General features: G+C 36.2%; 1 protein-coding gene across 1 annotated transcript; it reads right to left on the bottom strand.

Moving 5' to 3' along the window:
- Window positions 1-2,295: 2,295 nt before the first annotated feature.
- Window positions 2,296-23,032, bottom strand: Lamtor4 (Late endosomal/lysosomal adaptor, MAPK and MTOR activator 4). The gene is made up of 4 exons (XM_089248500.1): window positions 22,918-23,032; window positions 14,416-14,495; window positions 10,600-10,720; window positions 2,296-2,757 (listed from the first exon to the last, which is right to left on the bottom strand). The coding sequence occupies exons 2-4, from the start codon at window positions 14,491-14,493 to the stop codon at window positions 2,660-2,662; spliced, it is 297 nt and encodes a 98-aa protein (XP_089104626.1). The 5' UTR covers window positions 14,494-14,495; window positions 22,918-23,032; the 3' UTR covers window positions 2,296-2,659.
- Window positions 23,033-23,055: the final 23 nt, after the last annotated feature.

The raw sequence follows: 23,055 nt of genomic DNA, 5'->3' as shown, positions 1-23,055 counted from the left end.
TTTCAAGTCTTGCTCAGAAATGTATTTTTTCGAATGTTAAAAACTGCTGCCTCTCGATATTTAAATAATTCCTCTACAGCGATAGTTTTCCTATGTCCGCAGAATATCGTTACATCGAGGTTTCACTGTTTCCAGAATTGATGAAAAAAATTAAAAATTAATTTAATTAAAAATTAAAGGAAAATTATTAAAAGCAATTCCGGAGATATGGTGGCAATTCAGAAGTATTTCTTTCTAAATGAAAATGCAGGGCCCGGTGCAACCGCACCTCTCCCACACCATTAAGGGCGGCTCTGATTTCCATAAATACAGATCGACAGCTGTCTGGCGAGTCAACACCTTTTATAGCAGAAAGCCTCTGCGCGAAGCTTTGACGTCACGGAAGTCCATTTCATCTGTAGCCATTGAATATACACGTACAAGCAAGACCGCAACTAGTGGGGAGCAGGCGGATCTCGTGCCCCGGATCCGAGGGGGGCGCAAATTTCATTCTGAAACACCTCTTTCAACATTACAAGTGGGCGTCAAATTGTGCGCTTGGCCCTGCGTAGAAGTACGACGTATGCGAAATCTTTACCTTTTTTGCAGTATATTAAATGACTAGGTGAAATGGGCCACTTTAGTGACATCACGAGCTTCGCGCGGAGGCTTTCTGCTATAGACGGTGTGATGATAGGGTCATACAGCAGAGAATTTGACCGAACGTGTTCGATTTGTTCCTCTTGATGAAAGGCCCTTCGAAACGCGAACAAAAACAAAATAAATGAAACCACAAATGAATCAGAACACGAAAAAAAAAATATTGATTAAAACACGAAGCAAAAGAACGAGAAAAACAAATATGGCGTCTACACATGCCATCACACGACTGACGAAAATCTGAAAGGTTTGGTTTTTTTGTGACACGTAATAAGGCGTTACTTCAGATTTCATAATCCCACACATTCCACGTCGCGTCAGCAGTGTGAACATAGGTAGGAACATAGGTGAACATACTACAGAAGGCTCATAGGTAGAATTTATATCGCACGCATTTCTAGCCGCAACTAGGTCTCGTACCCCGGGAGGGGGCTCAAATTTCATTCTGAAACCTCTTTCAACATTATAAGGGGGGCGTCAAAATGCACGCTTGCCCCGGGTGACTATCTAGTTGCGGCCCTGGTCAGTCCAGTGTGAACGCACCTACATAAGACTCATTGGTGGAACTACATACCTCGCATTATTGTGTGGTAACACGTCATGTCAGCGTAGTGTTTCAGCCTTAAATCGGGTCAGCTAAAAACTCGGATTTTAGTCGGAAAACAAAACAGAAATAGGGGCTCTGGCAACCTGAATGAATATATCGCTTTTTACATTATAAATTTAATATAGAGGGATGCCTGTGAAAAATTCTGGCATGGGGGTAAACTGAAAACCTTCCTTTCAGCCTAGAGATCAAGATTCCTTCAAACTGCAGGAAAAATTTAAAAAGTGTGTAACCTTCCATATTTCCACCAATGCAGTTGTATTTATTAGCCATAAAGAGACATTGAATGGGACACTGCTCAAGGAAATGAGAAGGGTGCTCTGTTTTGAACATCTATATATAGGCCAGGACTTAACCACACTTCTACTTATACTTTCTAATAGAGGGCATTGGAAAAAAAAATAATTAGAAGATTTCTGGACGTGCATAGATAGGAAGGTATGGTTGAAGATAACTAGTGTAAATCAACAAAAATAAATAACATAAGACATTAGAAGTCTTTAATATGAAAAAATATATATTTATTTACACCGACTTTCAAGATAAATATTGTTAGGAAAATTATGTAAATAGTCCTTATTTATTTGTAATTTTTCACCTGCAAATAACTATCAATGCAATTCCCTGTAAACATAGCCAAGCTGGCATGTTCGGCAACAGCACCAATAAGTGTGCGGTGTCATAACAATGAGGGAAAAGCTGGGAGCTCACGAGAACAGGGTAAAATTCTCTCGAAGCTTTCTTTGCTCATATATAAGCATACCACTGGACACTAAAATAACAAATTCGTTGAGAGCTTATTTCGTAGCTTATTTGTAAATCACTGTTTAGCAAAATTGCAAAAAAAAAAATCTTGTGAATACGTGCAAACAACTCTAAAATAAATCTTTGTCCGTGAAATTCCTTAGTGTTTTGCCATTTTGAGTGCTTACGAGACATTATCCGGAACAATATCGATTGAATTTGGTCATGTCAATAATGACCTGGCTTCATGGTGCACAAAAAAATGAAATCCCTAGAAAATAACCCAATGTTGACAGTCAACAAAATTAAATTCAAACATTTTATTCACAAAACACAGTATCTTATTCAATAAGTGCTCCAATTCTTAAACATTTCAAAAACAAAATGGGATCAATGCTTTATTGAATTCAAAATGACAATGGAAATGAGTCAATAGAATCATGAGACATTTTTAGCACTTTTTGACTTGTTTACATACTCAAGATTATAGTTGTTTATACACTCACATGATCATATTTATGTAATATTCCTTATATGTACAGTATATTCTTTGCATGTATTCATATGATAAGATTATTCACAACTGCAAAAACTGTTGAATTGACATTCCATCTTGTGAATGTAACCATCCATCTTGAACATTTTTTTCATTCGTCCTATTTATGCATTTCAGGCAAGGACTGGATCATAAGGAACAAATTTTCGCTTAGCCACATAAACCTTCTTTTTCGACACAGCCACAATGTAAAAGACATCATCATAGTGTACTGCATACATATAAAAATTAAAGAGTTATGAAGTTTTAAATGCGAAAATCTAAAATAAATTTAAAATGATCTCGGTTTAATACACCTTAAAGCAGAGCAATAACTAAAATTTTTGGAGCAATCTTGATTTTCACTTCTCCCTACACTGAATAACTAATTTAAAAAGTTTTTTTTTCATTATGTTTTGAAGGGAATATTTATTTTTGAATATTTTCATTCCTATACTTTGCCATCGGAGGACATTCCCTCCCTTTGTCACGCCTCTTGTTCCGGTCCTGCTTTATTATGTGACCATCAGTCAGGACTAGAAATAGGTATGGGACTGGCAGTCTGATACCCAACGAGGTGCTCAATTCACAATCTGCTCAAAATTACGAAGAGAGAAACGCTGAAATGAATGCTTCTCTTCCAAGTGAAAGTGCATTATTGTTTCTAGTTGCAGCCCTGGTGCCTATTATTGAAGGTGGTTTCACAATCAAAATGTATCTGAAGTTTTATACACCTCATAAATATGTTAGGGATATGCATGTACACATAGAACACTTTATGACATGCACAATTTTGTTAGAAATTTTAGCCCTCTATAATACAAATGTATTAATTTTATTGCCTGCAAAGTAGGTTCAACTTGGCTCATGGAAACAACCATCTTTGAAGCATTATGTGCCCCCAAGCCGAGCAACACTATGTGACAACTCCTACAAGTTGGACACAATTATTAGTGACTACTATGCAAGTTTATCTAAAGCCCTCATGCACTAAGAGGCCTCCAGGTTTTACCCAAGCGAGTCCCTGCATTAAGACAATCCCGCGTTTTATGCAGTTTCCAAAAAATCTTTCTCTCTCAATTGCATAACATAAGTACACCAGTTTGCCATCTTCAAATGGTAGCTATCTCATAAATTTGGCCAACAGTTTCTTGCCCACGTAATAGCTATTGATAGAATAGAAGAGTTTTATTACTGTCTTGTATAAAGTGTTGGCCAAATAAGAAAAAAAAAATTAAAGGTTTTCATTATTTTCATTGTAACTTTTTTTTTTAATGTCTAATTTCTGGGGATCAGCTTATACCACGTTTGTTCAAAAGTATCCAATCAACTTTTTGTGCATAATGAAAAGCAACCAATGAAGCTAGAAAGGCATGTTCATTGCACATATGTAGGTGATCCTAGTGCGCACACACTTGAATTTTACCTGCCACTCGCAGGTAGGCCAGCAATGAATGAAGAAATGTGAGTCACCGTCTAATTTCTGTTTTTGACAAAATGGCAGGAAGAACTTGAACATTATGCATTAAATTTAAAATTGAAATTAAGAGCTCTTTCGGCATGAACGAAGAAATGTTCTGACTGAAACAAGCTCTATGAGCACAACCATGAACACTGAAAATTTTATGCAGGCAAAATTACTAAACACTATTGGTGCAAATTATATATTAAAGACTACCTTACACACACAGACAAAACAGATTGGTGCAGGTAAAAAAAAAATCAGGGGAGAGATAGCCGAAACCATAATGTTGCCATTCTGCATTGCTTTTACGTTATGTACTTTCTCAAACTTTTGTCACCCATGGCTCCTTCGCCCTATTCATAGTTCTTCCACAGCTTCCCAGAATAGTTTACTTAGTCTTACTTTTTCTTATCACTTATAAAAGAACCACTTCAAAGCATAAACAGGTAAAATGAATAGCTGTGACGTCCCTGACAAAGGTTGGTGATGTCCCTAGGAGCCATGACACTTTAAGAAGCACTGCTCTAAATGGAGTCCATGCTTTGATGGCACTACATACAGATAAACACTGCATACACAACAGAAACAGTAGAAATAAAAATTTGTCTAAGTCCTCCAAATTCTCTGTTGATCGGTCCAGAAGCCAGTCATTGATATAAAGATCCAGAGTCGCCTTCAACAGAAGTGGGAACCAGTACTAAAATAACCACAGACTTTTTCGGAAAACATATTTCACTTATATTTCTCATACCTTTCAGATTTTTTTAAAGTTCTATATTAGACACTTGTTATTTACTCTGTCACGCTCTGATGTCTACCTGGATCATGATCTCTCATCACAGTATTCCTTTCAATTCAGCCCAGATGTTGTGTTGCAACATGCTTAATGGGCAAGGACACATCACTGACCCTTTTCTAGTCAGATGTGTAATTTTCTGAGCTCCCATTTAACGTGAGCGGAATGGCAGTTTATGGTGATTTACAAGACGTGCAAACCAAACAATTAGTCAAGAGGATCAGTTCTTACTAGTACATCAAAGAGATTTATGACCTGCCCCAGGAATCTTATATGGAAGGTTGTGACCATGGAGGTATTATGGTGTGGAGATGACAAAAGGTCACATGACACCCTGCCTGGCAACCCTATTCCGCTTGTTTGTGCCGAAAGAATGCTATCAGTTGCTAAGCTGCCTATACGTGTTTACATTGCCGGATTATTTTTTCACTATAATTGGTTTGTTATTCTCAAAAGGAATCAAGAATATATTGAACTGAATCGGTGAATTTTGTTGTTCGTTAAAATAAATTTTATTTTTTTATATAAAAAGAAATTTAACTGTCCAGGGATCTTCAACCTATCAAGCATTTTGGGAAAAGGAAAAACTTTCTACAAAGCCCACGGGCTAATTCACAGCAGCTTAATTCAATGTACAATGGCATGGGTCACCAGGGACCTGAATAAACAGAGGCCCAAATTAATTGAAAACTTTTAATTATTCTGGATTTTTCAAATTTTTTATTTATTTTTTATTTTTTGCTTATATTTTTCAATATTGTATATATTTCTTTTATATTTCTTTCAGTTCTGATCAATTTCTTTCAGCAATTAAATCTTCATAAAAATGAATTGATAATCATTTAATTCATAATGAAAAAAATGTTTAAAAAAATTATAGATTCATGATGGGGGAAAGACCCCAGGGCTGTGGCAATATTGGTGTCCCCATGCATGTAGTTAGGGCTTTCTTTTACGAATAGGCCCGCCAGAGTAATGCCTATGGCCGGAGCCGAAACTAGATGATTGGTAAGTTCAGCAAAGAAGCATTTTGGCTCAACCCTTTGTAATGTTGAAGGAGAGATTAAAAGGGAAATTTGCATCCCCTCTGGTTCAGTGCCTGGAGCATCAGATCCACCTTTCCTCAGTTTTGTCCTTGCTTGCAGCATCAGATGTATAGGAATGAGAGTCATGGCCCCCACAAGGGCAGGGGTCCGAACAATTATTTTTTCGCCCTATAAATTTACTACAGAAAGGCTTGTGAAAAGTTTGGCCTGGGGGCTCACCAAAGACTCCAGCCTGAGGGCTTCCTGCTACAAAGGGTGAGGGCCATTTTAAAGCATGGGACTACTCGGGGCCTCAAGTGCAGAGAAGGCCTCACATGAGACTTGGTTGTATTTTTCGAGTGCAAGTAATATGATAAATTTGAATGTAGTTCCAGCCATGTGGGTCTCCAGAAAAATCACTTTGCATGGAGCTTAATAAGACGGTCCTGATATAGCATCCCCGCTAATAAGATTTAGTACTGTGATTTTCAGAAGTATGTAAATTGGTAAGGGCTGGTACTTCCACTTGGGTGTGGGGCCCCATGGCCTCCCACATCCTGGATTAAGGCCTCTAGGCTGGTCCCATCTTAATAGAGAATTTATAGCGTGAAAAAACTACATAATGAGAATTGTCCTAAATGCCAGGAAAAGGCAACCCGGGTTCATTTGATCTTTGCCGCATCTATCCATCTCCACTAGATACCTCCAGGGTTGTGACAGCACATCAAACTGTTTTGTTTGTAGGTAGAAAAGAAAAACAAACCAGGCATTCATTTATATGAGCCCACGAGAAATCTGAGTACAAATAGTGTGTAGGTTTCCTTAACGGTTAAGCATCCTGAATTCGGTCTTCCCTCATCACACAAAGCGATAGGAAATGTATTTATGTTGGCTACTTATCTACTTAGACATGTAACCCAAAATTATTGATTTTGAAATTATGGTGTGTCAAGGTAAATACAGATAGATGGCTTTTTTTCTCAGCCCAAGATATGAAGGAAACATATTTACTGGATATTATGCCAAAATGAACTCAGGAAGAAAAGTCGTCTGGTCTCTGCTGGGACTCGAACCCAGGCCCACTTGCAAACTGGGCAAGCATGCTACCATCTACACCACTGGAGAAATGACCCTGCCTTACCTTCCTTTCTTATTTCACGCACTCTGGTGTAAAGTGCTGAAGTATAGGCATTAGTAGCCGCCCTTAACTTTCAGCAATTGGTCCCCAGGACAGAAAATATACTTTTCCTCGGCTCAAGATATCAAGGAAAAAGCTATTTTCTGAATACTATGCCCAGATAAGGAAGGCAGGGTTGTGTCTCTAGTGATGTAGATGGTTTCATACACATCTTGGGATGAAGCATGATTCAATAAGGATGCATGGTTTTTGTGACTGAGTTCAGAGTTCATTGATTAGATAGAGGACCGGTATACACATGCTACTAAATAGCACAAAAAGCATGCTAATTTTGAGCATATGCTACCAATAGCACGTGTATTCAAGATAAGCAAGCTTATTGAAGAGGATGCTACTGAATCACACATTATTTTTCCATGTTTGTAAACCAGGGTTTAAGCTAGATAAATTTCTTAAGCAAAAAAGCAAAAATGAGGGGAAAAGCTTTAGCAAAATTCTACAATGCTAATGATTGATGGTTGGATGTTTACTCATTTCGTACCTCCTGTATGCATTTTTACAAAAGTGGCTACTACTTCTTTCGCATTCTAAGATTTTCTTTTACATTTTGCAAAAAATACGACCGTAGCTTAAACCCTGTTGTAAGCATGCGGAAAGAAGCTGATAAACAAGTCTAAACATGTGCGCACGGGTTATATTACAAACTAGCTTTGCTATTGCTTTGTAACAATGGGAAATGAACTTTTAAATTGATTATTTTTTATACGAACATTAAGTGCTAATGGAGTGTTGACTGTACAGTAGAAATTGCTCAATGATTCGGTTTATTTTCGAGAAGAAATAATTGATAAGATCAAAAAATATCGCTTAAATATTATTTCGTATTAATCAATACACACACAAAAATTCCATAAATTAAAAAAAATCCAAATTTTGCAAAAAAATTAAATTTATCAATCTGAAATTTCACACAAAAATATTTTTTAAATCAAAAGTTCTGAACTAAGTCAAAAAGCGAAATAAACTAACTACACAATTTTTTTTTCAAGTTTAATAATGAGGTTTATTAAAATGCTCTACTTGGTAAAAAATCTAAAGTTCAAGTGCTCAGCAAAATTATTTTGGCTTCAAAAAGTAAATTATCAAGGTTTGCTGGAAAAGTGATGAAAATCAAATTTTTGTATTCATTCATAAAGACTGGCACAATTTTTGCATTTATCACATTTCTTTAAATCAGCAGTTCTGAACCGAGGCTCCGCAACTCGAAAAAAATAAAATGAATCAGTAGATTTGTTAGATAAGTAAATAAGAGATGCCTATGGCTCTGCCATAAAAATTATGTACAAAAAAAGGCTCCTCGAGTCAAACAGTGCTCCACATGGCCGGAGATAGACCTGGAAGTCTGGGAGGGGGCACGATGATGATATCAATTCATATATGCCCGCGAGTCAGAAAAGGTTGAGAACCACTGCTTTAAGTATTAAAAATTATGAATCCTTATTCATCTTCTGCTGACATTGAGTGCGGCACACACACACACACACGAAAAAAGCATACATCAAAAATATGCTTATAGCAAGCTAGTAGAGAATAAGCATGCTTTTTAGGAACATAAGTATCATAGGTCTAAAATGAAAATATGGGAAGTAGCTATGCTCTGGAAAAATGTATAGATGAAAGCGGAACATCTGGTCTTACCTATTAGTATCCATCAATGGGCCCAAATTACTTATTACCTGAAATTTTGTTTCTTTCTGTACACAATAAATGGAATAGTGTGTATTCTACTTTGAATTCAGCAGTCCAAGTGTTTGTGGCCAGTGGAATCTCAGCCACAGAGGCTAATCAGGCCTACAACATTTAAAAATTCATGCATACAGGCAAAATGCCTGCAGAGTAGTTTGCTTCTAAATTCGAAAGATGCAGCACCTCTTAAAAACAATATACACTGCTGGCCACCCAAATTGCAACACCAAGAAAGACAAGAGATATCGCTACAATATTTATTTTGTAGATAACATGTTGACCAAGCATCAAATGATTAAATTTATAGACTTCTGTGAAGTGTGGTTCCTGCCAAAATCAGTAGCCAGAGTAGCCGCCATTGTTGGAGATCACCGCTGCCACATGCCTCGGCATTGATTCAAAGAGACTTTGGATGTGTTCTTGGGGTACAGCAGACCAAGCAGCTTCCACGCGTTGCCAAAGTTGATCTGGTGTGGCAGCTGGGGATGTAATCTGGGTCAATCGTTGAGCAACCATGGACCACATGTTTTCTATCGGCGAAAGATCCGGAGAGCGAGCTGGCCCGGGAAGCAATTCAATCTGGCGATTGACGAAGAACCTTTGGACAATGCGTGCTACGTGTGGTCGCGCATTATCCTGTTGAAATATGGATGTGGGCAAGCCCTGAAGGTAAGGAAGGACAACTGGCTCCAACACCTCGGAGATGTAGCGCTGGCTTTTTAAAGTACCGGCAATGCGTACTAGAGGAGTGCGAGAGTGATATCCAATACCGCCCCATACCATAATACCCGGTGCAGGACCAGTGTGGTGGTGCATAACGCAGCTGTTCAGCATCCTCTCTCCACGGTGTCTCCAGACTCAAATCCGACCATCGTGGTGTTGCAGACAGAAGCGTGACTCATCAGTAAAGACAATTTCATTCCATTGTGCCGTCCACATCCTTCTTTCATCGCACCATTGGCGGCGGAGACGTCTGTGGTTCTGCGTCAAGGGTAGATGAAGCAATAGACACCTTGCGGACAGACCACTCTGCTGTAAACGGCGTCGAATGGTACGCGCAGACACTGGATTATGCGGTACAGACTGAATGTGCTGTGCTATGGTTCGTGATGTGGCTGAGCGATCCGTCACTGCCATACGCACAATACACCTGTCATCACGTGAAGTGGTGCACTGAGGTGGATGCGATCGAACACGTCGGTCCGTCGTACCCTCCTGCATCCAACGATCACATATCCGCATTACAGTTGTTTGGTTTCGTCCAACACGACTACCGATTTCCCTGCAGGATAATCCACAATCTCGGTAGGCCACTATCCTTCCTCTGTCGAACTTGGATACTTGATCAAAAGATGATCGCTGTTTTCTACGAGGCATAATTGATCGTTTTTTTGAAAAAACCACAAGAAAAACACAATTGCCGTACTTCAAATCGTCAAAATCTCCAAGCCTTAAATAGTGCTTTGAAGTGGCGCCACAGGCGCGCGTAATGTGCGTGTGCGCTGAAATTCTAATCATTTGCATATCTCACCTCCGCTAATGCATGTTGTAAATTTCATATTATTTGCATGCTTCCTTCAGGGTGTTGCATTTACAGTGGCCAGCAGTGTATATACATATATATATATATTCCTATTAATACCACATATAACTATGCCATCATAGAAATCCCTAAACCCTATTTAAAAAAAATATATATATTCACATATTTCTTCATAATAATTATAAACATGTTTGAAGAAAGGGATAGAAAAAAATATTTCCTTGCAAAATCAACTTCACAAAATACCTAGGCTAGTCATTGCCAACATAAGAGACGAGATATTTTGTCCACGTCAAAATATAATTCATCAATATACAGTACCAAAGACTGCTTACAACACATTCAAATAAATAAAACATACTTGACAATCTTTTGAAGCCAGCTTCTTGATCAGACACACTCAGCAAAGATTTATCTGCCACCTTCACCATATTGAAAATAATGGTGGCAGATGCTTGATCATTTTCCATGTCACCACCAGACTGAAAAATATAAATTTACTTTAGTATCTAATCAGAATTTTGTGGCCGGATATCTGATGAGTAAAAGTTTTTCATAAATAACTAGCTTACCCGTCGCACGTTGCTGCAATCTCAGAAGAAAGGAAATTCAAGGAAATGAAGGAAAGGAAAATAAAATTTAAAAAAAAACAAAAAAAAACTATGCCAGAAACCTTCGCGGGAGTGTGCTCAACAACTTCCCAAAGTTTCATGGTGATTGGATGAATGGTGTAGTAATGCATAAAGGACAGTCATACATTCGTTTTTATATATATAGATAAATAATAAATCTCAAAATATCTCTCTTTATCCAGTCCTATGTCGAGGTGAAATTGACGTCAGGAGCAAACAGTACTTCATTGTCATAATGACCTTTCACTGGATATCTTATAAAACATATTTATGTTTAATATAATGTTATGTATCTGTGTATAATTAGCTTATAAAAGCAAACATCTAGAGACCTTCTTGCAATTGTTATTACAGGAAGGGGGGAGGGGCTAGAAAGTGTGAACTATAAAGTACTGATGAAGTACCAAAAAATCTCTGGATCGAAAAGAGTTAATGTTGTTGGTTGGAATTTTCATCAACACTTTCCCAACTTCAAGTTTTGGTGGGCCAGACATATTCGGACATTGATTTGTAATTGTAATTTTTATGCCTAGAAATGATGTAGGGAATCTGTTGTAGACTATGAACACTCCCGTGGTTTTATTGCAAATGAGACAATGGTTTACCCTTTACAACTGTAAAAAAAACCAATAAGCATATTTTAATAACTTTCTTTCAAACCGAGCACAACTTAGGTCTATCACCATCTATGGGCGATTTACAACCTAGTGAGTTGTGCTGGAAGTGTAACTGTGTGTATGTACCTAACAGTCTGAGTGCATAAATAAAGCTATTTGATTTTTCAGTGCTGCCATCTATATTTCAGAAGTGTGTGAGTGATGTGTTGTGATTAATAACTTTACTGCATATTTATTGCATATGTGTTTCATTATTTTGTATATGTAAAGTTTTTAAATCAATCAACCTCCTAAGAAGGGGGTTCTTTAGGGAAGTGTTCGCTTAATATGAATGAAAGTATTTTGAGGGGTGGAAATGCGTGCACAGAAATAAACACGTATTCATGAACAGTTTTAAAGAGAAAAGATATTTCTTTTCTTATATAAGTATGTTCGTAAATGAGGACAAATACATATCTATTAATAAGAATATAAGAATTGTCTTGTTTTACTCAATTTGGTTTTTTTTTACTGTGTTTAATTTTTAAAAAAAGGAACGGGAAATATGTGGCCCGACCAAAAATAAAAGAAATAATTGTACAGACAGACAAAAAGCAAATGACAGAAATAATTTATGGATCAGCGACAAATAAATAAATGAGAAATAATTTGGTTTTGCTGATGGAAAAAATAAGAATAAAAACCAATAGAGAGACAGTAGTATACTATGTATTTAAAATTAAATTCAAATTGAAAATTACGTACCGGCTACATAAATTGGGCAAAATGTTTTGCGGATTGTGGCATTGATCCGCAGACTAACAGTTAAATATTGTTCAAGATCAATTGTGAATATTGATCTCAATGATTTCCTGCTTTATATTCAACTTTATTGAAATTCATTGAAATAATTTCTTTCAAAAAAAAGTTTCTTTTTATAAATATTAACAATTTCTCATTTAACTTTGTTTACATATTTTTTTATATATATTTATATTTCATTTATTTTAATTCCACCGGGTCATGGTCTAAAAAAGGTTCAGAACTCGCTCACTTTGTAGCATACTAAAACACTAAAATATATTGTAAAATGTGCCTATGAAAGAATGATTTTACTCTTCGCTGCAGTCAACAAACACACAACTCTCAGATCCACTGATAAGAAAACTTCATTTACTTTCAATATATGTTGTACAGACTTATATGTCAATGAATAGAAGAATTCAGTATCTAGTTGAAGTGGGGTCATGTTATTTACATACAATGTGTTCGAAGATTTCTGTGAATATCTACTACAGAGGTACACACCTATCTGACCTTTTCTATCTCTTTTTTTTTCTTTCTCTCAATACATGAATAACCATATACAAATACAGATGTGCAAACCTTTTCCAAATTAAATATGAACAAAACACCAAGTTATACACAAACTTCATTACATCCATACTGGCTTGGAAAATGGTACAATTATGCAACGATATGCTTACATTATCAAGGCAATTGATAAAGGTAAAATTATGCCTTGATATGATTTTTGACATTGAATGTTTTGCGTTAAAAGCATATTTGCCTAATAAGCATGTCAAATATGAAATATTTTCTTTCAGTAGAGTCCTGGTAACCACCAACTGTATAGCTTCAATTTTGAAAGCAATAAAAAACACTTTGTGCTTGGACATTCACAAAATTTACTCGCACATGATAACACTATCACAACCGTCCGAATCTAGCTGAAAAAATTGTCAAACAGGAGTGTTGGAAGTGTTTTAGACCTGTGGGTTTCCGAATCAAGTTTTACATAGGAAACTTTGATTGCTTAATTGATTCTGGGACGGCTCTCGCGAGCAATAAAAAAATACTGTAGGGAGCATCCACAGCACCCTGGCTTTGATACTACTGGTATGTGGAACACATGTAAATGTAACAAAGATGCACGTTTCGAAGGGTATGGAGATTAAAATAACCTTTCTCACGTTCCTTCTACGACTTTCTTTAAGCAAACTTACTTTCTTAAACAATGCGACTTTCTTAAGCTTTCTTTAAGCAAAATAGGACTCAATGGAGAACAGTAAAAAAAAATAAGCAAAGAGAATTTTACAATAAACCCCACAAAATGCATAAATAGAATTTTTTCCAAGAAAAAAACATTTTCAGCTGTAGCTAAGCATTATAAAAAGGTAAATTTTCTTCTTTAAAGTTTGAAAACCAATTGAAAATTATGCGCATACTCTATTGAAATCTGTGTCCGTTATAAGTAATCAAAATAACACATAACCAATACGAAAATCACAGAACATAAAAAAACTCTATTATATGTGAGAATTCATAATATCCATGTTGATTATAACCGGGTCCAACTGTATTAACTTGATATTTTGAGTATTGCACAAATAAAATTTGATAAAATTATATTGTATAATACATTGTTAATTGGCTCAGCTGAGTACAGGTATTTTTAATTTTGACATACAGTAGACTCTCGCTAATCCAGCACATATCAGAACAAGGTGTGCCAGATTATTAATATCACCAGAAAGTCAATTGAAAAAGTCCATTTAAATAATGTAAACTTCTGCGCACAGACATACAGTGACATGTTTTCCTCTTCTTATATATATGTGCTCAAAGACCCCCCCCCCCCTAAAAAAAACCACCAGATTAACGCACAGCCAGATTATCAACTGCATTTTTAAATTAAAAATGAATTTATTATTTGGATGTTTTTATTTTGGAAAATCTCCTGCAATCCTCCCAGTTCATTGACGCAACCTACACTTTGGGAACCACTGAAGTATCCAAAACCGCACAAATATTACAGAATGTTCCACTACTAAAAACCTCCACAAAATTGAAAATGCCAGTTCACAATGTTAATACAGAGAGAACACTACATTCTCAAATAATAATAGGCGTATGTACACAGAAAAAAAAAATTTCTATTGAACTCACCGATAAAATGGTACCTTCATCATTCATGATGACATGACCAATATGACTAGGAATCTTCTCAGCAAAATCTGCATTCATGCCTATGAATAACAAACAAGAAAGTTTGCAAAATACTTTCATTCATTTATAAGCAACATATCAAGATTCAAGTTGAAAATAAGAAAACTCCAAACTGGGCAACTAAAATTCATTTTACTGCATGACAAAGAAAAAAAGTTCTATAACATCTTCAAACCTGAGACAAAACTAACCATCAAAAACAAAAAAAATTTTTTATTGATTTGTGTTTGTGTGTCAAAATACCCTTTAAAAAGAAAAAAAAATGTTTTGAAAAAAATTAATTGATTTGGGTCAAAATTTTTACTATTACCATTTGAGTTGGGTACCTTATGCATACCTTAAGTCTTAACATGAAAAAATAATCATTAAAATTGTTAAAAACCGTAAAATATGAAGGTACACATATGTGTACCTTCATATTTAATGGTACCTCTAGAATAAAGAGGATAAAATGCAGCTTTAGGTACTTCATAAAGTATTTCTTATACAGCTTGATTTTATGAACCAGTAAGTTTCTATGAACTAGTTCTGATTCTCATTCCTTTGAACATCTTTCCCATTAACTAACTAGTTGTTCAAATCCATAAAATTTAAGCATCTCAACTGTATAACGATACTATGCTGACTCTTTACAATCAGGGACGTAATATTGCGTCCACATGCCAGAGGAATGAACTCATTCTAGCTGACTATTTCTTCAACCTTTTTCTTCCCTCAATGTGAAACTTATTGCAACCCTACAAAACAAAGTTATGTGTGTTTCCCCCCTCTGTTCTCCTCAGCTTTTTCCTTCTCCTCGTTCTTCACGACATTCTTCCCCACCCCCCTCCCGCCATCTTTGTGGAGATGCGTAAATATTGATTCTTTACACATGAGGATTTTTTTTCTCAAAAAGTATCGAATTTACCATGTGCATTCAGCAAATTTTGATAGTTTACTCAGAAAAATATGAATATCAATGCTGGTATCAAAATATTTACCATGCATAAATTTTGATTAACACATTATTAGAATACTTGAAAGAAAAAAATTCAAGTACAGTGTTAGAGTAGCAGAGCATATCCTCCAACCCAAACCGTAATTCTCTATTGACAACATAGGCACCTGAAGAACAGATATAGGTATACAGGTAGTGCTCAAACTTTCTTTGCCTACAGCTTCCTTGCCCTAACGTTCTTTTATATGGCTCCACAGAACAGCCTTAACAAAGAGCCACTTCGAAGCTCACTGAAAAAATTCGCTGATAAAATTTGGCAATGCCCCTAGGAGCCACGATCTGCACTTTGAGAACCACTACCCATCACACTACCCATCAACCTTCCTGAAGAATGGATGGATGCAACTAGAAAAGTCTGGCTAAGCAGTCTTATTTGGAGAGACCGATGCCAATTTTTTTGGAAGTGAAGGAAAGGCGGTATAGTGAGATGAATTGAGCATTAAATAGCAAAGAGTTGAATAGCATTTCAAAAGTATTGTATTTGCTTGCGCTTATGTACCCACTTGTGCTTTCCCTGCAAAATGATTTTCATGTGTAAAAATCAACACATGCATGCGAGAGTGAAAGCATAGTCATAAGAGATGCGGCCCCCTGTAATCATGCCTGCATAGACGGCTGTCTCATCACTTCATGCCAGCCCTGTATATAGGCCTATATATTATGTTTCCAGAACTGGTTTAACATTAATATAACTGATTATTTATTACTTTAAATGTGGAGATACATAATCTAACCACTGGCGTGAAAATGCACGAATAGCTTACTTGCTGGAGAGACAAAAACGTTGTGTTTTGTTTACAAAAGCACCGTTGCCACTATATGATAGCAAAATAACATCTTTAGGTTTTAGCCTTTTAAATGGCTAAGTATATTTATTACAATACTCCCCCCCCCCCCAAAAAAAATATGAAATACATAGATGATTATATGAATACAAAACAGAAGTTAATGTTCATAAATCAAACGTGAAGGCCTTTTCCACTCACGCAATGGATATCGACGAGTCACTGGTACAGTACTTTTATCAGCAATATCATGATTCACCAGATCACTTTTTGTTGCACAGTTCTTATCAAGAGCAGAAGAATTCACTCCACTGTCTTTGACATCTGACACAGGAATACAATTGTCACAGCTAGTTGAAGATTCGCTGTCATCACTGGGATTTGGAAGTGATGAATGAGTGATGTTCTCATCAACAGGAACATGTGTAATGGATCTTTCACTTGCAATTGATTTCCTAGGAATATCACATTCACTACTATCAGTAGTCACTGGATTATAAGCATGATCAGGGCGTAACTGATCAATGTGAGCAAGATATTTCTCACTAGCGATGTTAACAATCCATGTCTTGCTTCCCTTGGGTTCCACCAAAGTTCCCCGACTCCACTGATGATTCTTACTGGATCGAACAAAACTTTCTGACCAGGGTGAAAATACCTTTTTGCATTATGACTACGGTCATAATACATTTTCTGTGAATCTTGTTTTTTGGAGATACATAATCTAACCACTGGCGTGAAAATGCACGAATAGCTTACTTGCTGGAGACACAAAAACATTGTGTTGTGTTTACAAAAGCACCGTTGCCACTACATGATAGCAAAATAACATCTTTAGGTTTTAGCCTTTTAAATGGCTAAGTATATTTATTACAATATATATGCAGAAATTGTGTGTATACTGTATATTTATCTTTATCAGTGATTTGTAAAGGAACAAGTGAACAGCACTTTAGCCATTTTCATAAAGATTTTAAATCTTTCTATACTCCGGTGTTTAGTGATTCCCCACTCACACACGTCTTTCTCAGAACTAATCCTTCTATTATATACTGTCCATGAAGTAAAAAAAAGAACAAGTAACTAATCTTCTACACTTTATACCGTTCCTCTCTACCTTTGTTTATTTATTTTTCTTCCTTTTTTTAACATGCAAACCAGGTCACCACATTTATCGCCTATACGTCTAATACAGATGATTCAAATTTATCGCCAGTTTCTTGTACCAGAAGTAGTTGACTTAAAAAAACTATTTTTGTAGGGGATTATTAATATATCAAGCATTAGCATTGTGCAGCATCAAATATCTAATAAATCTACAATGTTAAAACAACAAGAAAATGCAATTGCAAATATTTATTCACGGCAAAACTTTGCAGTTAATTACTTGATTGACAAAATTCATTTGGATTTTTTGCCCTTGTAAAGAGGTTTACTTCATTACTTTTGTGAGCAACACAGAACATAGCCATATTTACACCTTTACTAACACTTTCAGTAATCAGACTTGCCCCCAGACATCAACCAGACATGGATCCAACCAAGGGATCCAGGCGATTGCTGGATATCATAAAAATCATCCTTGTTGAATAACATAGTAAAACCATCCTATGAACGCATTCACTAAATTGCTCTTCCTGGTACATCAACAAGAAATTTTTCAAAATTTCTAGCAGCTCTTTTAAATGACCAACTAAAATTTATTCCTCTAAGTTATGAAAAATGCATGCAGCAAAGCCTCCCATAACACACTCCCTGTTAACGGACACTTGTTAACCGTTTAAAGGCTAATTTTCCATAAATGGAACATGGTTTTTATTTGCAAAAATATCAGATAAAAATTTATTCAAATATTTCCGGTTTTTTATCATATATAGAGAAGAGTTCAAAGTATTTTTTGAAATGAATTCGGAAACTTCGTTAATTTAATGGGCTTCTTTAATAAAACTTTGTTTTTTTGGGCATTTTTTCCCCATTTCAATTAAAATTTCCAAAAATTTCAATTTTGAAGTAAATTAAAAATTATTTTGTGTTTTTCTACTACTTAATACATCAAAGTAAATCAATTAGTTTCTTTGTACTGTTAAGCATTGAAGAGCAAGCCCATTCAAATATGCATGTTCTATTTATGGAACATTGGCCTTTCAAGAGAGCTGGATTCTAGGGATAGCCTATCTAATGTGCAGTGTGATGCTTCGATTTTCCCGTTCGAACCTCAGGATGGTATCATTCGACATGTGTATGGGGATGAATTCTGGGAAATATGAAACAGGAATGTGCTTTCTGGGGGTGAATTGTTTATATTTATATTGGTTAAGTACTTTTTATTCTTGTATTTTTGGAAATACATGTTTTTGTGAACCGCAGACTAATCAAACGAGCGGTAATCGTAGATAGTCTTCTTATGTTCAGCTGTATGTAACAATGTCCGGAATATATCTCACATTAAAAGCTGTAGGATATTAACAATGTTTCTAACATAATGTTTCAACATAAATGTTTCTAAATCTCTACTATTTAGATATATGCATAATTAGTAGGATATTTATAACTCACATACATATGTTAATTACTTGCTAATGAAAATGGGATCACCACGGATGATGTTATTGTTGAAAATGATCTAGTGACAACAGTTCCAACTGGTATATGTGGAATACTAGATATATATTTTGCAACATCGAGGATTAAGTATTAGAAATTCCCGTAATGCGTTTTTAAAAATATGTTGGGCAGAAAAAGGCAACACTCATGTGAAGGTTTCAAGAAAAGGCAGTTTTAAGCAATCCGAAAAAAAAACAAAAAAACAAATACATGGGATAAAAAAATTCTTTCTAGAATCCGATCAAAAACCTCAGCTCTGGATTCCATTTGAAAAGATTTGGCATATAACCGTTATAGCATGTTGGGATAATTCATTCAGAGTTGCAAGAAGCAGATCTTATTTTGCATTTGGAATTCCGAAGAGGAGTGACAATGAACCTTCTACGAAAGGAGGAGGGGTTAATTATTCATCCAGGTCCACATTGTCACCTGATGGCCATTATATTGTCTGGGACAAAAGGAAGGTGTGCAGTTTGTCACAAAACATATATAAATGTCAAAGATGTTTTTTTTTCCTTCTTTTATCACGGACATTATAAAAAAATTTTGAATTTTCTTCCCTCATTTTTATGCTAAAAAAATCTGTGCGTTGCGAATTTGAAATTTTAGTCCAAAATAGAAAATTTTGTGAGATAACTGTACTCCAGAAATAAAAAACCGTGAGAATATAGGCAATACCAGTTTCCGCTTTCACCTCTCCCCAAGTGCCAATGTTCCATAAATAGAACATTGTGAAAAAAACAAAGAAAAAAATTTTTCTTCAAATTTTAAAGTTGATCTATGTATAGGCATGCAAAAGGACATCAAATTCCAAATTTTAAAACAATGAGTGATTTTGTTTATAGTTCGGCCTTTAAACGGATAATGAATGTTTGTTTTAGGACTTCAATACCTCACATGCAAGGCTTGACAAATCGCAGAATATTGGTCTGTGCAGGCACGGATTTATAAGGGGGATGATCGGGGTGATTACCCCCCCCCCCCCCCAAGAGAAATGTGTAATTCATGAAACTTTCTCAACTTCTATATGATATTGTATTCAGTCAATCAGTGAGAATTACCCAATCTCAATATTCTCTATTAAATACTAAATAAGTTCAAGAAAACTTTGACTAAAGAAGAAAAACGAATTTTTGGAGAAAAGTTTAGGATGGAGAAAAAAAAAACGGGAGTCCCAGAAAATATGGGATAAAATGCAGGGTGTATGGCCAACCAATTCACAGCAACTGAATTTTTCGCTATTTACAAAATCCCCCTCCTAACAGTGAGCTCTAGCTCCACCCATGAGTCTGAAAATAAGTATGAATGACAACATTTTCTGATTTCATGACAGCATATCTCCTAATATAAGAAGGGATATAAAGTCACGGCGAAGTCTACATTTTTTCGTCAGTTTTGACTGTTGTTAAGAGCAAAATCACACTTGGCTCCAAAAAAATTTGGCTGGTGTCCAAAGCAGCATTTTTTACATTGTTCTACAATGGACCCTCAGTTGAGTGAAAATGTTCTGCGGTAAAAAATCCTGTAATAGGAAAACTCTAAATCCTTCCAAATTTTAACACTGACGGGTCTGTGACATATGTCGCAGCCAGCATATTCTACTTTGGGGACTGGTGGCTTTCTTTAAATATTTGTAATAAACAGAAAAGCTATATATAATCCGCAGATTCCAGCAATTCTTCCTAACAATGGCTTGAGGATAAGTTGGTTTGTTGTGTCACGTTTTGTCTAGAAAGTGATGTTTTTAATTATTATAAAGCTTGATGGTTTCTGTTATGTTTTCTATGCTGGAGATGTTTTTTTCAGTGATTTATCACCAGGACTCCGGGTGTTTGGCGCCAAAAGAAAGTCTCTCAAAAATTGTGAACTGCAGATGTTCAAGGCTGTTCGTTTTGTTTTCACAGCTTAATGATTCTTAGTGTGTAGTGCCCTGGAGGAAGAAGGCTGGGAAGTAAGAGTGGAAAAACAAATAAAGTAATAAGTGAAAACATAGGTTGTAACATAATATACAAGGATGATACCCAAGCTCTACGCTTTTCTAGTACATACATCAACAACATATTCACGGGAGGGGGGGGGGGGGGTATACACATATTCTACACATTTACAGAAATACAGTAGAACCTCTATTATCCAAACATATCGGGACTGAACAATGTTCGGAAAAGTGAAAAGTTTGAAAAATTCATTTAAAAACTAATTTGATAACTCAAATAAATTAAAATTCAACAAAAAATACTCCCTTCCTCCCCGCAAAATCGTGATAAGAACTATGTTTTGTTGTCAAGACGCACTCTTCCCTCTCACCCGGGTCCCCTTGAATACTGCGCTTGCCCGGTATGCAAGGGGACCCAGGTTCGATTCCCGGAGAAAGCAAATCACTTTTCTTTCCAAGTATCAGTTGCGACATAACATCCAGAAAATTCAATTTCTCAAACAAAAAAAAGATGGCCACTTAATCTGCTCATATTCACGTATTTGCTTGTCAATCGTTTATAACTACATAAATTGTACCCGGATCCGCTCCTACTTAGAGCTATAGCTCACAGATATGGTATGTACAATTGTTTGGAATTGGATTATTGTACAATAGAACGAAGCTATCGAGTTGGGATGTAAAAGGATTCAAGTTCCAAGAAAATACCAACTGTTGAGCATCATTGACTAAAGAAAACTGAAAATGAGACAGATTGAAAAGGTGTTCGGCTGACCGAGTTTGGAAAATTGATGTTTAGATAAACGAGGTTCTACTGCATGTAAAGCATTTTACATGTAGTTTTAAGTGTGAACACAATATTAAATATGTCTAAGTACATACAAGCCTCCTGTGCATCTTTAGGAGTGTGCAAGAAACCTTCACATTAGAAAAGGTACTTAAAGCACGAAAAACTTACAAACTAATGGAGTTGAAAGCTGTTTTTAAATGAGGACATGTTTTGCTAATACCATCTTGCATTTTAATGTATCGACATTCACTAGCCTTCAAGAATTTCAGAAACTTGGTTATTTTGGGTTAATTTTCCATAAGCGTGATCAGCACGAACATGGCTACTTTTTTCTGTGCCAAAATCGACAACTTTGATCGCAGACACAGTGTTTGTTAGTTTTGGCAACTGCATGTTTCGTTAATTCAATTTTTTTAGTGTCATTTCTTCATAGCATTTCGTGCATATTTCGATTGATTATCGCACATTGTCTCAGATTGATTCCAAGTAATAAATTAAATTTTGTGTACAATTGTATGTTGGTCGTTTTAAATTGACTGTCACAAAAGCAGCAATAGCTTGGCATGAAAAGAAAGTTGCCACGTTGGTGATGACCACACTTATGGAAAATTAACCTTTGTTCTGGGCCATCTCAACAGTATCATGCTGCCACAGATCCAGAACATGTTAGAAAGTGTGATTTGTGTAGTATTTTGTTGGATCGTCTTGTATTTTAAGAGACAAATTTTTTCCATAATACTTGGCCATTAGACAGCATCATCTTCAGCTGCAAGTGAAACAGAGGCAGATAGCTTCAACTATTCATGAGGCCACTGCAGGCATCTTCAGCTTTAAACTGTGGACACAGAAATCTTCAGCTACAAGGGAAGCCAATTCAGCCAAGCGAATTAAGTACAGGCAAGGCAGACATCGTTGGATAGAGTGGATAAAGACATTTTCAGCTGCGAATGAAGCCGAAACAGACATCAGTTTCCGCCTGTTGTCAGGGCCGCAACTAGGGAAGAGCACGCGAAGAAATTGGACGGGAGGAGGACAACGACCTAATCCCAAAATTTCTAGAAACATTACGAAGATAATAGAAAATATTGGGATAGGATTGGGTCCACGAGCCCAAGTTTATACCTGCGCACAGGGCCGCAGCGGCTATGGTGCGACGGACCAGAGGGGATGAAAATTTCATCCTTTACCATTTGGTTTCGTACGCCAAAACGCAAGCTTGTCCCAGGTGACCAAGCATGTAGTTGCTACCCGGAGTCTCCAAGAGAAACATTGGAGACAAATTGAACATCTAATGCCTTCAAAATTAAGACACAGTATTTCAATATCAAACCTTTTAGATGTAACAGCTTCAGAAACTAAACGGAAGGCGACTTTCACTGCGATGATTCTTACGATGATCTTTAATACAGCTTTGCTTCACGCGATATTTCTGTAGGAAAAAGGGGGGGGGGGGGAGAAACAGAACTCA

Source organism: Pholcus phalangioides, unplaced genomic scaffold (assembly GCF_987345545.1).
Source record: "Pholcus phalangioides strain wild (caught in Gottingen) unplaced genomic scaffold, Ppha-v1.0 ptg000020l_1, whole genome shotgun sequence".
Taxonomy (NCBI): domain Eukaryota; kingdom Metazoa; phylum Arthropoda; class Arachnida; order Araneae; family Pholcidae; genus Pholcus; species Pholcus phalangioides.
Note: the sequence above shows the minus strand (reverse complement) of the source record. Positions and strands in the feature narration are given on the sequence as shown.